Below are 21518 nucleotides of genomic sequence, written 5' to 3'. Positions count from 1 at the left end.
ACTGTCTGAGAAGCCCAATCTAAGAACTTTAACTTACACCAACAGGAGAAGCTAGAACATGTAGTTTGGGTTGTTTTCTGTTTGTTTTTCTTTATTTAAGCAGAGCAAACAAACAAGATCAGGACTTTTATAGCAACAAAGGGAATGGATATTGGGTTAGCCACACATGTGGCAAAACAATTAACAGTATCTACAATTTAATGTATTCTCAAATAGCTTTCAATTATGTAGGAAGTTAAAATATCCCTTAAAACATGAGATACATTTCAATATGTGCATATACAAATATGTGTATGTATTTGTATGTATATGCATATATATCTACATATGTATATAGGTAAAACCAAACTAAGCATACATGCTAAACTGAACCATTTGCTATATTAATAAGAGAAAATTAGGAAGATATTTCCAAAGAGAAACAGAAGATTCCAGGTTACTTGATAAGTCCTTTTAGGCATTTGCAAAGAAAAAAAAATCAGCCGGGCGCAGTGGCTCATGCCTGTAATCCCAGCACTTTGGGAGGCCAAGGTGGATGGATCACGAGGTTACGAGTTCGAGACTAGCCTGGCCAACATAGTGAAGCCCCGTCTCTACTAAAAATACAACAACAAAAAAATTAGCCGGGCGTAGTGGCCGGCACCTGTAATCCTAGCTACTCGGTAGGCTGAGGAAGGAGAATCGCTTGAACCTGGGAGGCGGAGGTTGCAGTGAGCCGAGATCGCGCCACTGCACACCAGCCCGGGCGACAGAGTGAGACTCCATCTCAAAAAAAAAAAAAAAAAAATTCAGGTCCTGGAAAAATAAAGCATTTCAGGAACAAAGAGAAAACTTAAAGGCACCTTAAACATGGCTTTTAGATATCACAACCATTATTTCCTCTCCTCTGGGGAACCTCTCTTGGAGGACAGAAATGAGAAGGGAGACAATATACCTCCCCTGGGGCCCAAATGACAAGGCCAGAGCTTACTCTGCGTTCCCCTCCCCCGCCATGTGAGGGCTATCAGAGGAAACTGGGGCTTCCAACTCAAAACTCAGTGTCATAGAAAAATCCCCTTTACTATCACGGGGCCGAACTGTCTTCTGCTCTTACATATGACTGTGTGACATTTGGTCAAAGACACACAAACACAGTCTCAACTCCACGCACACCCAGTGCTTCACAGTCACACACCCACCACTGGACACAAAGTCACAAGCACCCACCCTCCATACTCCCACACAAGGACACAGAGTCACAACTACACAAGTACAAAGCTCCCTATATCTGCACACAGACGAACATATGGTCACAGAGTCACAATCACACACCCACCGCGGGCACACAGTCACAGCTAACCCACACTCTCACACAGCGTTACACAGTCACACAATAACAGTCCTAACACAAGGACTCACGGGACACCCGCAGAGTCCTCCCCACATCCGTATACAAGGTGTCACACACAATCACAATCACACACACACACTGTGCTAGGACATACAGTCACAAAATCACAATTTCACAACCGCCCTTCCTCAGCCCGTTCCGCCTGAACAGACTTAATACTCAGTCTCAACCTCCGCACCGGATTCCATACGCTTCACCTCCAACCTCCTCCGGATCCTGTAGTCTCCGAGCCGACCCTCTCAGAGCCCAGCACCTGGGTCGCGTGCAGTTCTCCACGGAGCCGCGGGAGTCACGAGGGGAAGGGCCGAGGGCGCGGCGCCTTCTGGGAAGTGTAGTTCAGCGCCACGCCCGCGATGAGCAAGATGGCGCCCGGCTTGATCCCAGCCAAAGGGATTACCCTCATTCCCGAACCGTGTCTGAGAGTCTCCTGGGGGTCCTGGCTTAGTATCGCACCGTGGCTGTTACATAAAGTCAGCACAGCGTGTTTAAACTGATGTTACACCTGTGGCACACCGCTACCCAATCCCAGGGATAGAGTAAACTAAGACTAAGGCCTTACACCCCTGTCCCGGCCAGGGAGACAGTCCCACAAGCTCTGGCGGAGGAAAAGTTCGCGCGAAAAGCTGACTCAAACCGCTAAGCCTTCTGGGAAATGTAGTCTACCCTCAAAAGAGTGGCACGGAGGACGGGCCAAGATCTGTCGATTCCGTCCGGTTCTGAGCCGGGGCCTGGCCCAGCCCAGGAGACCTCTGGGAGCGCTGCCCGCCGAAGGAGTGCGCAGGCGCGGAATTTCCGACTTGCCATGGTCGCCTTTGTCTGCCGGTGAGTTGGGCTTCGGCCCTGTGGGACTTGGGTTTCTGGACATTGAAGCGGGCCAGGGACGCTGGAGGGGAGGATTTGCAGTGCCTGCGACGGGGCTGGGAGTATGGAGGGGAGGAATAGCCTTCTGTGATGTGCGGTGATCCGAGTTTGTGTGGCTGGGGGCAGGGGTACAGTACGGGTGGGTTCGCAGGTGGGTGACCGAGAGTGTGAGGGGGTGTTGAGGGTTGCAGAGTTAGTGAGAAACTGGTTCCAAGTTTGTGAGGATGGACGGATGGCTTTGTGAGGAGTAACCTCTAAGCCCCACTTCTCTCATTTTTGAAATAATAAAGATGCGTTTTCTGGAAAATAGGAAACGGAAAAGGCTAAGGAATTGAGCGGATAAGTAATTTTAAACATGATTTTTTATATAAAAGCAGACCTGTTGTGGAGTAGAAAACAAAATCAGCATTACCTTTCCGTTATTTTTTTAAAGAGGAAAGATTTCCGAAAAACTTGTTACTGGTTGCCTGTACACCCAGTAGGCATTGACTTTTCTTAATACTTTGGAGAAACTTTGGTGCAGTTGCTTGGACAAACCCTGGACTAAGGAATATCTTTAAGAGGTAGTTTCCACTGGTGCAGACGGCACAGAATTTGGAAGCTACTTGTCCTGCCTTTAGCGCAGAGGTCAAGAAACTCCCTAGTTCGTCAGTGAGGGTAGCAATCTGACTCCTAATTTAATCAGGGTTTCCCCAGCCTTTTGTAAATATAGGGAAAATTTTTTTCTTCTATATACAAAGATAGAAGTATTCTATCTTCAAGTATCTTGTCACACTTATTCTTAACATATTTTTCAATAAAATAAAAACGGAAGAGGGTTAATAGTTTTGAAATATACAGAAAAAGTAAAAGATACAAAGAAGACAGGACTTAGTTTCTGCTTTTCCCCTAACTATTGGTGTTTCTAAGTTTCTGGCCTTGATCATCTTTTCACCTCTAAGTACTCCTATCAGCAACAACGTTACACTGCCATGGCTTCATCTAATACAGATGACTAATAAATGTCTGTTTCTGCTGGAGGCTTGTCCTGAGCTCCTAATCCATATTATCTAATTGCCCAATGTGCGGTCCACCTGGAAGTTGCAAGGGAACTTCAAGCTCATTATGTCTAAAGAGCTCCTTCTTCCTGAGTCTGCCTCCATCTGTTTCCCCTCTACCTGTTTCAGCAATTCATAGCACTGTCTAGCCATGTTCTAAGGCTCTTAAATCTTGGAGAAGGCTTCTGAGTAAGTTTGATCCTTTCATTTGTTATATCCCATTACAAATTGTAAACCAAGGTTTCTCAGCACACATAATCATAAATGTATGTTTGCTGAATCAGTGAATGAACATACAGTCAGCCCTCTGTGTCTGTAGGCTCTGCTTCCACGGATTCACCAAACATGAATCATAACTGTTGTTAAGCTTGCGATGGTTGTGTCTGTACTGTACATGTACAGATTTTTTTTTCTTGTCATGATTCCCTAAACAATACAGTATAACAACTATTTACCAGACATTTACGTTGTATTAGGTATATTAAGTAATCTGGAGATAATTTTAAAGTATATGGGAGGATGTGCATAGGTTATATGTAAATATACTTCCATTCACTTTATTTTTATTTTTTTGAGATGGAGTCCCACTCCGTCACCCAGGCTGGAGTGCAGTGGTGCAATCTCGTCTCACTGCAACCTCTGCCTCCTGGGTTCAAGCGATTCTCCTGCCTCAGCCTCCCAAGTAGCTGGGGTACAGGTGTGTGCCACCATGCCCAGCTGATTTTTTTATTTTTAGTAGAGACAGGGTTTCACCATCTTGGCCAGCCTGGTCTTGAACTCCTGACCTCAGGTGGTCTGCCTGCCTCAGCCTCCTGAAGTGCTGGGATTACAGGCGTGAGCCACCATGCCTGGCTTTATATTTGAAGTATAAGGGACTTGAGCATCTGCAGATTTTGGTATCCATAGTGATCCTGGAACCAATCTCCTGTGATATCAAGGGAAGACTATTATTGTAGGACACTTACTATATTTAACTTCTCCTAGTTAATCTAAGTAAAATATTAGTCCTCTAAATTTTTTAGAGCTCTGACCTATAAATACCATCAGAATAATTTCCTGTATTTTTTTCTATATCACTCAAGGTTGGTTACTTCATATGTATGAGAAAAGTGTTATGGGGAAAAATTAAATTCAAAGATGTGACTTCAGTCAGGAGCAAGGTCACAAGTGACACCTGCTCGAAGGAACCTGTACAGGTTGTGATTGTGGATAACTGGCATCTTAGCCTCTCATAGTTTCTCTGTGTAACCTAAATTCTGAAAATAAGATCCCTTCTGTTTCTCATTTTTGAAATGTTTAGAGCTTTTTTTTTTTTTTTCCTTCCTTGAGATGGAGTCTCCACTGTCGCTTAGACTGGAGTATAGTGGCGTGATCTTGGCTCACTGCAACCTCTGCCTCCTGGCTTCAAGTGATTCTCTTGCCTCAGCCTCCTGAGTAGCTGGGACTACAGGCATATGCCACCACACCTGGCTAATTTTTGTATTTTTAGTAGAGACAGGGTTTCACCATGTTGGCCAGGTGGGTCTCGAACTCCTAATCTCAAGTGATCTGCCTGCCTTGGCCTCCCAAGGTGCTGAGATTACAGACGTGAGCTTCCATGCCCAGCCATTGAAATGTGTAGAGCTTTTGAATGGCATAATGGGTCTGGCCTGAGGTGCTATGTACAAATACTGTTTTTCCATTTGCTCACATGTAGGTCAAAGCCAAAGAGTCATCATTACTTTGTTCTTTTTCACAGGCCTGCTTCCTTGTACATCCTCAGGAGCTGCAAAACCTCTTAGAGTTCTAACGGCTCTCCCTGAATTTTGGGATGCTGCTTTGTTCCCCAACCATAACATCCAAGTCCAGTGTCATTTTTCTGCTCACAAGTTTAAAGTCAGCACTTAAAAGACAGCAACAGATGATTGAGAAAGAAATGTAAAGAAGGTTCTCTTTGTGTGAGTAAGCAAGAACCTGGTAGGTATGAATGAGATAAAGACTTATTGCAGTTATTCAGTGAGAATTTGCAGCCTCTGAGTTGTTGTGGGGTTTTTTTGTTTGTTTGTTTGTTTGTTTGAGATTTTCGTACTAGCCTTTGTCTTTTAGAGTGACTGTTGCTGGGAATTCTTTAGATACCTAAATGACATTTCCAGACTGTCTTCCTGAATCTATGCATCCTTTTTATCAGATTCTAGAGGACTGATTGCTCTTCTAAAATCTATTCTGGATGCCAGTCATTCTACATCATTTGCAGCCTCAATTTTATGATTTTTTTACAAGCCTCAATTTCACTTTTCTTCCTTTCACTAACATTCTCCATTTTTCACTTTTCCCTGTATGCCTAGATGCAGTTCCTTAAGCACACAGCCCTTCATAGATCTGTTAGTTTTCAAAAACTAGCATGTAAGTTATTTTCTTTAAAATGTAATCATTCTGGCCAGGCCTGGTGGCTCACGCCTGTAATCTCAGCACTTTGGGAGGCCGAGGCCGGCGGATCACGAGGTCAGGAGATCACGACCATCCTGGCTAACACGGTGAAACCCTGTCTTTACTAAAAATACAAAAACAAAATTAGCCAGGTGTGGTGGCGGGCGCCTGTAGTTCAGCTACTCAGGAGGCTGAGGCGGGAGAATGGCGTGAACCTGGGAGGTGGAACTTGCAGTGAGCTGAGATTGTGCCACTGCACTCCAGCCTGGGCAACAGAGTGAGACTCTGTCTAAAAAATAATACTAATAATAATAAATAAAATAAATTAATCATTCTATGTACAACAATTATGTATCAATAAAAAAAACTTTCAAAAACTAGCAAGTAGATTCTTTTCTTTACATTTTAACTTTCTATCATTCTTTCTCCTTCCATTGTTATATTCCTCAGAATTGAATTTTGCTTCCTTACTCTTGTTTTCTATTGTCTTCCTACCTCCAGCCATCATAGTCCAACACTATGTCAACTCCTGCTTTTTAACAATATTACAGGCTTGGGGATTAGTGCTGACTTCCTATTAGTTCATTACCCTGTTAATTTTAAAAAGAAATAATAATGGCTGGGTATGGTGGCGCACCTGTAATCCTGTAATCATGTAATCCCAGCACTTTGAGAGGCTGCGGTAGGTGGATCATGAGGTCAGGAGTTTGAGACCAGCCTGACCAACATGGTGAAACCCCATCTCTACTAAAAATACAAAAATTAGCCTAGCGAGGTGGCGCACGCCTGTAATCCCAGCTACTCAGGAGCCTGAGGCAGAAGAATCACTTGAACTCAAGAGGCGGAGGTTGCAGTGAGCCGAGATCGTGCCACTGCACTCCAGCCTGGGCGACAGAGTGAGACTCCCATCTCAAAAAAAAAAAAAAAAGAAATAATACTGTTATTATCAAAATTTAATATGTATACTTGATAGAAAATTAAAACAATCGGGTATGTCTCTTCATTCCTGGCCCTCAATCCCCTGTTTCCCAGAAGCAGCCACTGTTAACAGTGTCTGCTGTATGCTTCTACATGTTTTTATGAGGATACAAAAAGGCTTTCAAGCAGAGCAGTGACATGATTTGACTGTGACAAGATTACTGTGGTTGCTGTGTTGAGAACTGTAAAGAGGTGAAAGCTAAAGTAGCAAGACTGGTAAGGAGGCTGTTAAATAATCCAGGCAAGACACGTGGCTTAGACCTTGGTGGTCACAGTGAGGATTGTCCAGAATAGCCAGTAAGCTACAAGGTTGTAAAGGGTGTGTAATCTGACTGAAAGAGAAGTATTGTTTGAGCAACAAGGAGAATGAGATTGCTATTTAAAGAGATGAGAAGAATTTGAGAGGAGTTGGTTTGGGAGCTGGAGCAAGAGTTTGAATAGGGGCAGGGTAAGTTAGATCACTATTAGACATCCAAGTGGAAATGTTGAGTAGTCAGCTGGTATTTGAATTGATTGTTGAGGAGAGAGGTCCAGGCTGGTGATTAGTATTTGTTAGGCATCTCAGATTCATGATATGTAAAGCAATAAGAAGTGTACTAATCACAGTAAAGCTAAGTGACTATAATAAGCCTCAAAGTGCCAGTTTAAGGAATGTAGGAATTGATTCCTTGGTCACATAACACTCATGTGGTGAACAGTCCAGATTTGCATGCTAACTTTGGTGCTTATGGTCCCTGAAGGATGTGGATTCCTCCCAGGTTGTCTCTTTATTATCTGGTTGTGGTTGGAGCTGGATCAACAATGCAGCCTGGTTTCAGCCAGATAGAAGATGGAGGAATTGCTACTCTAGGACAGGAGTTCAGCAAGCTTTTTCTGTAAAGGGCCGGATGGTTAATATTTAAGTCTTTGTAGGCTACAGGGTCTCCACTTCAGCTACTCAACTCAAGCATTATACTGTGAAAGTAGTCATGGACAAGAAAATAAATAAACATGGCCATGTTCCAGGAAAACTCTTTTAGTTTGCCAACCTTGTGGTGTTTTTGTTTTTGTTTTTTATTTTATTTATTTATTTATTTTTTGAGATGGAGTTTCGCTCTTGTTGCCTAGGCCAGATTGCAATGGTGCGATCTCAGCTCACTACAACCTCCATCTCCCAGGTTCAAGCGATTCTCCTGCCTCCACCTCCTGTGTAGCTGGCATTACAGGAACATGTCACCACGCCCAGCTAATTTTTTGTATTTCTAGTAGAGACAGGGTTTCACTTTGTTGGCCAGGCTGGTCTCAAACTTCTGACCTCAGGTGATCCACTCGCCTCGGCCTCCCAAAGTGCTGGGATTACAGGCGTGAGCCACCGAGCCTGGCGCCAACCCTTGTTTTAACAGGTCACTATTTACATATAATACAATTAAGAGTTTGCTCGCCATTAGAGCATTTTGACTTATATTTTGAAAGCATTTTTTATTTTATTTATTTATTTTTTTAATTTGTTTGAGATGGAGCCTCACACTGTCACCTGGGCTGGAGTGCAGTGGCGCGATCTCAGCTCCCTGCAAGCTCTGCCTCCCAGGTTCAAGCAATTCTGCTGCCTCATCCTCCCAAGTAGCTGGGACTACAGGCGCCCACCAGCACGCATAGCTAATTTTTTGTATTTTTAGTAGAGACGGGGTTTCACTATGTTGGCCAGACTGGTCTCAAACTCCTGACCTTGTGTTCTGCCTGCCTCCACCTCCCAAAGTGCTGGGATTACAGGCGTGAGCCACCGCACCCGGCCTTATTTTATTTTTTGAGACAGAGTCTTGCTGTGTCACCCAGGCTGGAGTGCAGTGGCACAATCTTGGCTCACTGCAACCTCTGCCTCCCGGGTTCAAGCGATTCTTTTGCCTCAGCCTCCTGAGTAGCTGGAATTTACAGGTGCCCACCACCATGCCTGGCTAATTTTTGTATTTTTAGTAGAGACAGAGTTTCACCATGTTGGCCAGACTGGTCTCGAACTCCTGACCTCAAGTGATCTGCCTGCCTCATCCTCCCCAAGTTCTGGGATTACAGGCATGTGCCACTGCGCCTGGTCCTGAGAATATTTTTTAAACCATGGGATAAATGTTGAAAGAACCATTTTACTTGTTATTCTGATTATGTTTTCTAGTTCAGTTCAGCATTGTCATTTACAGTGTTAAAAATTCAATTCTGACAAGTGTCTGAAGGATGTAGGGCTTTAATTACAGAGAAGATGTAATTTTTAATTTTCTTTTGGATTGTTTGGAATATAGTAGCATAAGTCCTGATCTGTTATGCATCATACCAATTTTCATGAATTTTTTAAAAGTAAGTGGAAAACTTAAAATAAATAATACCATTATCTAATCAAAGTTTAGTAAAATTCACATCTAAGCCATCCATGCCTTGGGCTTTAAGGGGCAAGAGCTCTATTTTTTCCTTCTTTCTTTTTTTTTTTTTTTTGAGACAAGGTCTTACTCTGTCTCCCAGGCTGGAGTGCAGTGGCATGATCACAGCTCACTGCAGCCTTGAACTCCTGACTCAAGTAATCCTCCTACCTCAACCTTCTGAGCAGCTGGGACTACAGGCACCTGCCACTACGCCCACCTAATTTTTAAATTGTTTGTAGAGACAGGGTCTCACGGTGTTGGCCAGGCTGGTCTTTTTTTTTTTTTTTTTTTTTGAGATGGAATCTCGCTCTGTCACCCAGGCTGGGGTGCAGTGGGGCGATCTCGGCTCACTGCAACCTCTGCCTCCCGGGTTCAAGTAATTCTTCTGCCTCAGCCTCCCGAGTAGCTGGGACTACAGGTGCCTGCCACCACGCCTAGCTAATTTTTTTTGTTTTTGTATTTTTAGTACAGACGGGGTTTCACCGTGTTAGCCAGAGTGGTCTCGATCTCCTGACCTTGTGATCTGCCTGCCTTGGCCTCCCAAAGTGCTGGTCTTGAACTGCTGAGCTCAAATAATCTGCCTGCCTCAGCCTCCTAAAGTTCTGGGATTATAGGCGTGAGCCACCACACCCAGCCCTATTTTGTATTATGTTTATGTTTCTGTTTAGGTTTTTTGTCTTTTCTGTTTTCAGTTTGCATCGGTTATACTTGCTAAGTTTTCTGTTTGCATGGGGTTTAACAAAATTGTACTATCCATATTTTCTATCTATAGTTATTTCCAAATATCTTTTTCTTTTTTACTCTTACTTCTTTTAAGTTTTTCCCTAAGAATCCACTCATGAATTTATTATTTCTCTTTTTCTGTTTGTAATACATTAATTTCTTTTTCCTATTTTTACTAATTTTCTGTTTTTCTTTCCTTTTTCTTTTCTTTTTGTTTTTTTTTTTTTTTTTTTTTTTTTGAGAGAGTCTCACTCTGTTGCCCAGGCCGGAGTGCAGTGGCACAATATTGGTTCACTGCAACTTCCTCCTCCCGGATTCAAGCAATTCTCCTGCCTCAGCCCCCCGAGTAGCTGGGATTACAGGCGCACACCACACCTGGCTAATTTTGTATTTTTAGTAGAGATGGGGTTTCACCATGTTGGCCAGGCTGGTCTCGATCGCCTAACCTCAAGTGATCTGCCCACCTTGGCCTCGCAAAGTGCTGGGATTACAGGCGTGAGTCACTATGCCCGGTCTGTTTTTCTTATATTTACTTTTTCTTATGTTAATTACTTTGAGTGCTTATTTTATTACTTTTTTTTTTTAATGATGTAAGCTTTTATGCTAAAACTTCATTCTCCAAGCATTAATTTTCCCTGGCCAAAGGGTTTGTTCAAACCAATAGATTCTGAAATTTACAAGTGAAAGGTTTTGTTTTTGTTCTGTCATTTCTATGTGTTGTTGGGTTTTTTGTTTTTTTGGTCAGAGTATTTTGTCCATCCTTTACTACTTTGTGGAATAGGCTACTATATGGGCTGATTTTGAGAATGTTCTTTGGGCATTTAAAAAGGTGGTTTGTAATCTATTTTCAAGATATAGGATAAACTGATTAATAAAATATGTTATAAATGTGTATACATTTTTCTTTTTATTTATATTGTATTTTATGGATTTGAATTCAGAGGTTGAGAGTGGTTGTTTTCTCGGTTACTAATGGGGTTCTGAAATGTTACCCCCAGTATGTTATACCCATACTTCCCCTTCTGACTTCTGATACTAGTAAGATCACTACTTTTTTATTAAAGCATTTGTAAGCATTTACATAACTGTAACACTGTAAGCATTATTGACTGGTAAACCAAATGATTTGCTATGACTCTGTTTGATTTCTTGTATAACCTTTTGCTTTTTCTTTTAATTAATATTTGCTTCTTTGTTTTGTATGCTTAGTTTTCCATTTTTGTGTTTTGATTCTTCCCAAGCTTTCAAACAGAGCTGTAAAACCTAGAAGTCTAGGTTGGAAGTAACTTATGGTTAGGATTATCCATTGTCTTGCAATCTGATGCCTTTTTGATGTGTTATGTCTTTTTCTTTTATTTCCTTTTATATGATAAATGTTTTGGAACATTTAGGATTTTTTGTTTGTTTGTTAAGGTCTCACTCTTGCCCAAGCCGGAGTTCAGTAGCGTAATCATAGCTCACTCTCCTGGGCTCAAGCCATCGTACCATCTCAGCCTCCCCAAGTAGAAGGGAGTACATGTATATGCCACCACACCCAGATAATCTTTTTTATTTTTAGTAGAGACAAGATCACACTGTGTTGCACAGGCTGGTCTCAAACTAGGATCCTCTTTTTATCCCTAGCTGAAATTTTGTATTGATATGCTTTCGCCGGGATCTTTTTAAATGGAATGTTCTTTGTACTCAATGGGACTGCTAAGTATGTGGACTCATGATTTGTAATTCTGAGAAGTGTTCTTTATTAGCTCTTTGAAAATGTCCTGTATTCATTTTTCTTCATACTTTCTTTGGAACTTCTTTATTAGATGTTGAACCTTCCAGATTCTTCTACTAACCCACTAATGTTCCAATCATTACACTCTTTCTCCCTTCTTCCATTCTTCCTTTTTTTATTCTAGGAGATTTTCTAGACTTTCTTTCCCCAACATACTGAATTTTTAAGATCAATTTCATATTGTTTATTTCTAAAAACACCTCTTTGTAGAACACTGTTAATATTTCATTGCAGTGATAATAGTAATCTAACTTTCCATGATATTAATTGTAGTATTATATGGGTGAGTTTTTCTGCTCTTTGCCTTGTATTTTGTTTGATCTGCCTTGGATGTTAGGGCTTTCATCAAATGTTTTCTGATCTTTAGCTCTACATTAATTTGTGTACATAAGCGGGGCTTATAAAATGGTGATTTTCACTGTGCATCAATCAGTAGTATAGATGTGTTTCGTTAGACGATTCCAAATGTTAGCATCTGTAGGTGTTCTCATGGTCTTCTCATTTTTTCAGAAAACAGTTCTTCCGGGCCGGGTGCGGTGGCTCATGCCTGTATTCCCAGGACTTTGGGAGGCCAAGGCGGGTGGATCATGAGGTCAGGAGTTCAAGACCAGCCTGGCCAACATGGCGAAGCCCCGTCTCTAACTAAAAATACAAAAATTAGCCGGGTGCAGTGGCAGGCGCCTGTAATCCCAGCTACTCGGGAGGCTGATGCAGGAGAATCCCTTCAACCCGGGAGGCAGAGGTTGCAGTGAGCCAAGATCGCACCACTGCACTCCAGCCTGGGCAACAGAGCGAGACTCTGTCCCAAAAAAAAAAAAAAGAAAGAAAGAAAAAAGAAAATAATTCTTCCATCATCTGACACCTAGTAACCACCAGCATTCTCGGAATCTAACAGTAGAAGACCCTCTGTTACATGTATAAACTTTTACTCATTCTTCTCTTACTAGGATGCTCTCATTACTTTGCTGGTCATCACTAAATTTGGAGCCTCTTGGTTTTGTCTGGATGATAAACTTCACATTTCTGTCCAGCTAGGAGAGTTCAGGGCATTAGCTGGTCCTTTCACGGTCATTTTGTAAGCCCTGCCTTCCACTCTTGCCCAGTTTCTCCACTGATAGAGCCTATCTGTCAATATCTGTGTTACAGACCTGTGAAGATGGCACCCGCATCTGCTGGCTTTTCTTTAAACCACTCAGTTCTGCTGTTAATTTACAGTTCTTTATTTGCTTTCTTTCCAAAATTTCCTAATACTTTTTTTTTTTAGAGACAAGGTCATACTCTGTCACCTAGGCTGGATTGCAATGGCATGATCATAGCATACTGCAGCCTCGAACTCCTGGGCTCAAGCAATCCTCCTACTTCAACCTCCAAAGTAACTAAGACTACAGGTGTATGCTACTGCACCTACCTAATTTTTTAAATTTTTTAGAGATAAAGCCTTGCTGTGCTGCTTAGGCTGATCTCAAACTCCTGGCCTCAAGCAGTCCTCCTGCCTTGGCCTCCCAAATTGCTGGGATTACAGGAATGAGCCACTGTCCCTAGTCCTCCTAATACTTTTTGTCCACTGATATCTTCTTAACCTTTTAGTTCTTATGTGTCCCTCTTCACCCTTTTACTGTCATTTTAATGGTGTTTCGGGAAGACATAGAAATAAGCACCTTATTTAAACTTTTCTGTTCATTTTATTTTTGCCCTGTCTTCCTATGCACTCCCAGTGTTTTAAGTATTTGTCCTTTCATCCTGTTTCTCACCTATTCCTTATGTTTTAAAGACCGAGTCGGCCAGGCGCGGTGGCTCATGCCTGTAATCCCAGCACTTTGGGAGGGCAAGGCGGGCAGATCACGAGGTCAGGAGATCGAGACCATCCTGGCCAACATGGTGAAACCCCGTTTCTACTAAAAATACAAAAAATTGGCAGGGCATGGTGGTGGGCGCTTGTAGTCCCAGCTACTCGGGAAGCTGAGGCAGGAGAATGGCATGAACCCAGGAGGCGGAGCTTGCAGTGAGCCGAGATCGCACCACTGTGCTCCAGCCTGGGCGACAGAGCAAGACTCCAACTCAAAAAAATAAAATAAAAGACCAATTCTTGCACTGTCACCCAGACAGTGGCACGATCATAGCTTATTGCAGCCCTGAAATCCTGGGCTTAAGCAATCTGCCCACCTCAGTCTCCTCAGTAGCTAGGACTACAGGCACCATGCCTGGCTAGTTTTTAAATTTTTTATAGAGACGGGAATCTCGCTATATTACCAAGGTTGCTCTCAAACTCCTGGCCTCAAGCAATTTTCCTGCCTCACCCTTCCAAAGTGCTGGGATTATAGATGTGAACCACCATACCTAGCCTTATTTTCTCTCATTTTACTGATTTATGAAGTGTGCTGGGTTACATTTAAAAGCAATTAAAATTACACATACCTGGGAATGTTATTTGTATTTGAACTTTATTTTATAATGAGACTAGGCTTGGATAAAGAATCTATTTTACAGCCGTGCGCAGTGGCTTATGCCTGTAATCCCAGCACTTTGGGAGGCTGAGGCAGGCGGATCACCCGAAGTCGGGAGTTCGAGACCATCCTGGCCCACGTGGAGAAACCTCGTCTCTACTAAAAATACAAAAATTAGCCAGGCATGGTGGCGGGCTCCTGTAATCCCAGCTACTCAGGAGGCTGAGGCAGGAGAATTGCTTGAACCTGGAAGGCAGAGGTTGCGGTGAGCCAAAATCGCATCATTGCCCTCCAGCCTGGGCAACAAGAGCGAAATTCCATCTCAAAAAAAAAAAATCTCTTTTACAGTAACACATTTCTGAAATTATATTAATAATGGGAAACTTCAAAGGTGTTAGTGATATTATGTTGATGATAATGATAACCTAATTTATTGGACGCTTATTACATGCCAGGCACTGTATATTGTATTAACTCTTTTTCAATGATGATTTTTTTGTACTTCCTTTTAGAAGAAGACTGGGAAGTTTATAAACAGATAAAGACGCAACATGAAAGACTTGTAAGTTAAGTCTCATCTTTCTCTGTGAAAATACAGACTGAGGGAAAAATTAGGAAACAGTATTTCCTCTGAACACAGTCATTGATTCTTCAAGACTACCCTTCTGTGTATGGGACTCAGTTTAAAAGAGTTTGAAACATAATTTATACACAATTTATACCTAAATATGAGAGAAGCTGTATAAGAACCATTAAGAATATAAAGAGAATGTTACATTTTATCCCTTTTTGTAATCATCTCATCTCAGGGTAATCAATGTGAGAAAAGTCTTCCATCATAAATTTAACTTCATTAGATACCCGAGAATTAATATTGAAAATACACCATATGAATTTAGTGAATGTGGGAAAGCTTTCATCCTTATTACATCTTATTTGATACTAGGGAAATCTCCTGATTAAATTCACATGCATGATAGGCATGTTGGAAAGTCTTCAGCATGAATCAGATCTCCTTCAGCATGATCAAATTCATACTGGAGAGAAACCTTATGAATGTAATGAATGTAGAAAAACCTTTAGCCTGAAGCAAAACCTCGTAGAGCATAAGAAAATGCATACTGGAGAGAAATCTCATGAATGCACCGAATGTGGTAAAGTGTGCTCTCGAGTCTCATCCCTTACTCTACACCTTAGAAGTCACACAGGAAAGAAGGCATATAAATGTAATAAATGTGGAAAAGCCTTCAGCCAGAAGGAAAACTTCCTTTCTCATCAGAAACATCACACTGGAGAGAAACCTTATGAATGTGAAAAAGTTTCTATTCAGATGCCAACCATCATCAGACACCAGAAAAATCATACAGGAACCAAACCCTATGCATGTAAGGAATGTGGCAAAGCCTTTAACGGCAAAGCATATCTCACTGAGCATGAGAAAATTCATACTGGAGAAAAACCATTTGAATGTAATCAGTGTGGAAGAGCCTTCAGCCAGAAGCAATACCTCATTAAACATCAGAACATCCATACTGGAAAGAAGCCCTTTAAATGTAGTGAGTGTGGAAAAGCTTTTAGCCAGAAGGAAAACCTCATTATACATCAGAGAATCCATACTGGAGAGAAACCTTATGAATGTAAAGGGTGTGGGAAAGCTTTCATTCAGAAGTCAAGCCTCATTAGACACCAGAGAAGTCACACAGGAGAGAAACCTTATACATGTAAGGAATGTGGGAAAGCCTTCAGTGGCAAGTCAAATCTCACTGAGCATGAGAAAATTCATATTGGAGAGAAACCCTACAAATGTAATGAATGTGGAACAATCTTCAGGCAGAAGCAATACCTCATTAAACATCACAATATTCATACAGGAGAGAAACCCTACGAATGTAATAAATGTGGAAAAGCCTTCTCTCGAATCACATCACTTATTGTACATGTGAGAATTCATACGGGTGATAAGCCTTATGAGTGTAAGGTCTGTGGGAAAGCCTTCTGTCAAAGCTCATCTCTTACTGTGCATATGAGAAGCCATACAGGTGAGAAACCCTATGGTTGTAATGAATGTGGGAAAGCCTTTTCTCAGTTCTCAACCCTTGCTCTGCACATGAGAATCCATACTGGTGAAAAACCTTATCAGTGTAGTGAATGTGGGAAAGCTTTCAGCCAAAAGTCACATCACATTAGACACCAGAGAATTCATACTCATTAAAGTTCTCTGTGAATGCCTTGGATTTAGCAAAATGTTCAGCAGATTTTACACTTAATAGTGTATTGGAAAATTCATTTTACATTAAAGTGACATGAATGTGGGAAGTCCTTCAGCAGCAATTCAAAACTTAAATACTGTGATGTTTAATAAGTATTGTAGTATAAAGAAAACCCGTACCCCCAAAACTGCCACAACAAGCATTATCGATGCTGTACTTCTAGGAGTATTCTCATTAAAGTTAGGATCTAGTCATGGACACTACTTAATGTGTTCCTGGAAGGCGTACAGATGCATTAAGAAACAGATATGAGACGTATGAGAATTTGAAATTAAAAGACAAATTATCATTTTTGTGATGTTTTGCTACATATATGATTTGTAAAACTAGAATCATCAAAATTATTTGTTGTTGAGGCAGTCATAAAACTGAGACTGAGACAGAATATTGAATTCAGAAATATGTGCATGAATATATGGGGAATTGGTAATTGATAGAGGCGGTATCCGAGATTGGTGGGGAAATCATGGATTATTTAAAAATTAATTGACTCTTCATATGGAAAAATAATCTCTCCCATCATATGATAAAATATTTTTCTTATGAATTCTTAAAGTACTGAAGACTAAAATGCAAAAAGCAATACTTAATAATATAACAGTTTTATAAGAAAATGTTTTTAAAACCTTAGGGCAGGAAAGAATTTCTAAAACATTCCAGAATACCCGGTAGTTCCACTCTTGAGTATGGTAGTCCCCTATTTTCTGCAAGGGATGTACTCTAAGACCCCCAGTGGATACCTGAAACCCAGATAGGACCAAACTCTATGTCTATGTTTTTTTCTTATATGTACATACCTATGATAAAATTTAGTTTACAGATTAGACACAGCAAGAGATTTAAAACAATAATAAACATAATATGGAACAATTATAACAATATACTGTAATCATAAAAGTTATGTGAATATGATCTTTCTCTCAGAATACCTTATTGTACTGTTCTCAACTATTTATGAACTGTGGTGACCACAGGTAACTGAAACCATGGAAAGCAAAGCTGTGGATAAGGGGGAACTACTATATATATGCATATACCCAAGAAACATGAACACAGGGAGTCATGTACTGGTCTGTAGCTGTATAATTCATTGCACCATGAGTTATAGTAGCCAGAAGTTGGGAAACAAATGCTGTCTCTTGTGAAATAGATGAATAAAATGTGATATAGTAACATAGTAGAGTACTCTCTAGCAGTTAAGTGACAAATTAAGTCTATATATTAACAGAAATATTAAAAAAAATTAGAGTGAAGAAAAATGATGAACATATTGTAATGAAGCTTCTGTGAATTTGAATAAAATCAACACTAACCAGCCCTAGTACTAAGAATTGGTTATGGATAAATTACGTAAAACTAAAGAATGGATTGAAAGGATATGTATGTACTCAATTCCCAAAAGTGGAGTGGTTACCTCTAGGAAGAAAGGAGGTGGAAGGGAAACGTTACCAAGCATGGTAGTTAAAGGATACTTCAATTTTGTATCTATTTCTTATTAAAAAGAAATAAACATTCTAAGTAAACATAACGAAATATTAATTCTGGGTGGTGGTAATATTTGTGTTCATTCTATCATTCGTGCTATTTATTTCCTTAAACTTCTGAAAATTAAAAAGTCCAGATAAGAGTGAGGAAGCTGTACATGAAATATAATGGACTTACATTCCTAGTCAGATACTAATATTCTATAGAAGATATTTCTAAAATCATATATTTAAAATATGAAATAATTTTTAATTGGGGTGGCAACTTGATTGCAATTAAACCAACTCGTGTCACAAGAGTAAATTTTACATGATCTGTACGTAGTTCTAATCTGTATATAGTCTTGAAGGTTATGATTTGCCACAGGTTGGTTGGATCACATACATTTAAGGATCATATTATTAAATAATATATGCACAGACATGGACAGAATTAGTTTTTACTAAAACATTTATCAGAAATTTTAATACTCTGCATAACCAGTATTAGCATTAGAAATTAGCCACTTTTAAAATGAGAAAACTGTGTCACTCTTAAAATTTTTTTATAAGCCGTTGAGTAAAACATTAACTCCTGGATTTCATCTTCACTTTTAACCTGCAGACTAAATTTCTTTCTCAATTGTGTCAGACACACTCAAGTCAATCGCAACCCCCTTGTTACCTTGGGAAGACAGTGCTGAAAAAGGAGATCTTCCACCTGAACAGTGTTCTTTTATTTGAAGCAAATCTTTTTGAGAATTTCTGTTTACTTGATTTCTTTCCACAATAAATTGACAGAGAAAGCTACTAATGATTTTTTTTTTTTTTTTTTTTGAGACAGAGTTTTGTTCATGTTGCCCAGGCTGCAGTGCAATGGCACGATCTTGGCTCACTGCAACCTCCGCCTCCCAGGTTCAAGTGATTCTCCTGCCTCAGCCTCCTGAGTAGCTGGGATTACAGGCATGTGCCACCACGCCAGGTTAATTTTGTATTTTTAGTAGAGACGGAGTTTCACCACGTTGGCCAGGCTGGTCTCGAATTCCCGACCTCAGATGATCCACCTGCTTCGGCCTCCCAGAGTACTGGGATTACAGGCGTGAGCCACCACGCCCAGCTAATTTTGTATTTTTAGTAGAGATGGGGTTTCTCTATGTTGGTCAGGCTGGTCTTGAACTCCCGACCTCAGGGGATCTGCCCGCCTTGGCCTCCCAAAGTGCTGGGATTACAGGCGTGAGCCACTGTGCCTGGCCTGATATTTTTGAATGATTATGAAAATGGGTATAAAGCATTAAAACCGTAGACTGATTTTAAATATATTAATTTCTTTTAAACTCAATATAATGTTAATATTACTATAGCATTAAAATAAGAAGCATTTCTTATTAGCATTCTGAAGGTTGGTCTTGAGATAAGATTAAAAATGATAGTTGTTGATTTTCTGAGGTAATATACCCAAATAAAATATATGTATATGTACATGAATCTAAACTGTCTTCTTCCGTTCCTCATTTTGCTTTACTTAAATAATCTTTCATATTTTTTAAGTGTTTTGCCCATGTGCTTGTGTAGCATTGAAGCCACCAGAATAACTAGGACTCAAATTCAGACCAAACCAGGGCTATCTTTTTGTGCCATGAGTTAGCCATGGTCCTGGACCCAGCAAAAAGAATGATTACGATGGTCAGAGTAAGATGAGCAATTGCAACATCATATTCTCTAATATTGTATACTGTAAATTTATTCAGCTGCCCCTTGTTTACTCACAGTTTGCTTATTTGCCACCATAAGAAATGCTACAATAAAAATTCATGTAATCACCCCTTCAATTTCAGTTGTTTTTATTTCTGTGGGTCAGATTACAGGGAAGGGATTGGTAGATCAAAGGATAGATGTTATTTTAAATTTTTTAATAAATGTTGTCAGAGTCAGGTCCAAAAGAAAAACATATCCTCTGGCTCTGCAATAGATCCTATGATGCTACTTAATTGTATGCTTCTTTGATGAGTATAAACCTCATTTGCTCCCAGATTTGCTTCTTTGAGAGTTTTCATATTGTTAGCTCATTTTTCTACAGGATTATTTGTCTTTTTACCCCCCTTTTTCTTTTCTTGAGTTAAGGTCTGGCTCTATCGCCCAGACTGGAGTATTGTGGCACAATCTTGGCTCACTGCAACCTCCACCTCCCAGGCTCAAGCCATCCTCCCACCTCAGCTTCCCAAGTAGCTGGGACTATAGGCATGCGCCACCATGCCTGGCTGCCTGGCTATTGTTTTCTATTCTTTTTGTTGTTGTTGTTGTTGTTGTTGTTGTTGAGACAGAGTGTTGCACTGTTGCCCAGGCTGGAGCGCAGTGGCACGATCTTGGCTCACCGCAACCTCTGCCTCCTGGGTTCAAGCGATTCTGCCTCAGCCTCCCAAGTAGCTGGGACTGCAGGTGCGCACCACCATGCCCAACTAATTTTTATATTTTTAGTAGAGACTGGGTTTCACAATGTTGGCCAGGATGGTCTCGATCTCTTGACTTCATGATCCGCCCACCTCGGCCTCCCAAAGTGCTTGGGATTACGGGCGTGAGCCACCAGTGCCCAGCCTGGTTTTCTATTTTTTGTAGACAGGGTTCATGTTGCCCAGGCTGGTCTTGAAATTCTGAGCTCAAGTGATCCACCTACCTTGGCCTCCCAAAGTCCTGGGATTACAGGTGCGAGCCATTGCACCTGGCCATTTTATATTAGTGTATTTTTAATATCAAAGCTAAATATTTAGACAAATAATTGTCTTCTAATTATAGCCAACTTGGTCACACACAAAATTTCTTGCATAAATTTATCCTTCATGAATTTTATAGTTAAATTTAGTTAGGCATGAGCAAGGCAGGTGAGGGCTCTCCGCCCACCCACTAGGAATGTCAGGTAATAGTTTGGCAGTTTTGACATTGCCTCTTTAAAAATGATAATTCTGCCGGGTGCAGTGGCTCACACCTGTAATCTCAGCACTTTGGGAGGCCAAGGTGGGCAGATCATTTGAGGTCAGGAGTTCAAGACCATCCTGACCAACATGATGAAACTTTGCCTCTACTAAAGATACAAAAATTAGCCAGGCATGGTGGCATATGCTGTAGTCCCAGCTACTCGGGAGGCTGAGACAGGAGAATCGCTTGAACCTGAGAGGCAGTGAGCTGAGATTGCACCATGGCACTCCAGCCTGGGTGACGGAGTGAGACTCCATCTCAAAAAAAAAAAAAAAAAAAAAGATAATTCCAAGGAGGGACAATCTCCTGATGGTCCACACCTGTTAACATTAAAAGTGTTCATTGATTGCAGGCCCAGGGAGAAGCAGCTTCTTGGCCATGTGTGTTAAGAGACAAAATGGCGACATGACGTTCCAGGGGCACATGCCACCAGATAAAGGAAAAAAGCCTCAGATGGGCATGTATATAACTCCCTAAACATGCTGCGTGTGCTCAGTTCCCAAGGGTAAGGAAAGCACTGTGCATTGGGGAGCCCACCCTAAGGGAAGAATCATGGGAAAGAGGTGAATCTATAAAGTCCTAGGATCAAGGTTAAAGTCTTTTTTTTTTTTTTTTTTGAGACGAAGCCTTGCTCTGTCACCCAAGATGGAGTGCAGTGGCGTGATCTCGGCTCATTGCAACCTCCACCTCCCAGGTTCAAGCGATTATCCTGCCTCAGCCTCCCAAGTAGCTGGGATTACAGGTGTGCGCCACCACGTCCAGCTAATTTTTGTATTTTTAGTAGAGACGGGGTTTCACCATGTTGGCCAGGATGGTGT

General features: G+C 41.1%; 1 protein-coding gene across 2 annotated transcripts; it reads left to right on the top strand.

Moving 5' to 3' along the window:
- Nucleotides 1-2082: 2082 nt before the first annotated feature.
- Nucleotides 2083-19559, top strand: ZNF260 (zinc finger protein 260). 2 transcript variants are annotated; one of them, XM_054540250.2, is made up of 4 exons: nt 2083-2212; nt 5027-5225; nt 14510-14559; nt 14944-19559. In XM_054540250.2, the coding sequence occupies exon 4, from the start codon at nt 14971-14973 to the stop codon at nt 16207-16209; it is 1239 nt and encodes a 412-aa protein (XP_054396225.2). In that variant the 5' UTR covers nt 2083-2212; nt 5027-5225; nt 14510-14559; nt 14944-14970; the 3' UTR covers nt 16210-19559. The 2 variants fall into 2 exon arrangements, with proteins under 2 accessions (XP_054396225.2, XP_024093991.3); XM_024238223.3 differs by having other exon boundaries at nt 5027-5244.
- The last annotated feature ends 1959 nt before the right edge of the window (nt 19560-21518 follow it).

This window comes from Pongo abelii, chromosome 20 (assembly GCF_028885655.2).
Source record: "Pongo abelii isolate AG06213 chromosome 20, NHGRI_mPonAbe1-v2.0_pri, whole genome shotgun sequence".
Lineage (NCBI taxonomy): Eukaryota > Metazoa > Chordata > Mammalia > Primates > Hominidae > Pongo > Pongo abelii.
This window is presented reverse-complemented; position numbering and strand designations above follow the sequence as displayed.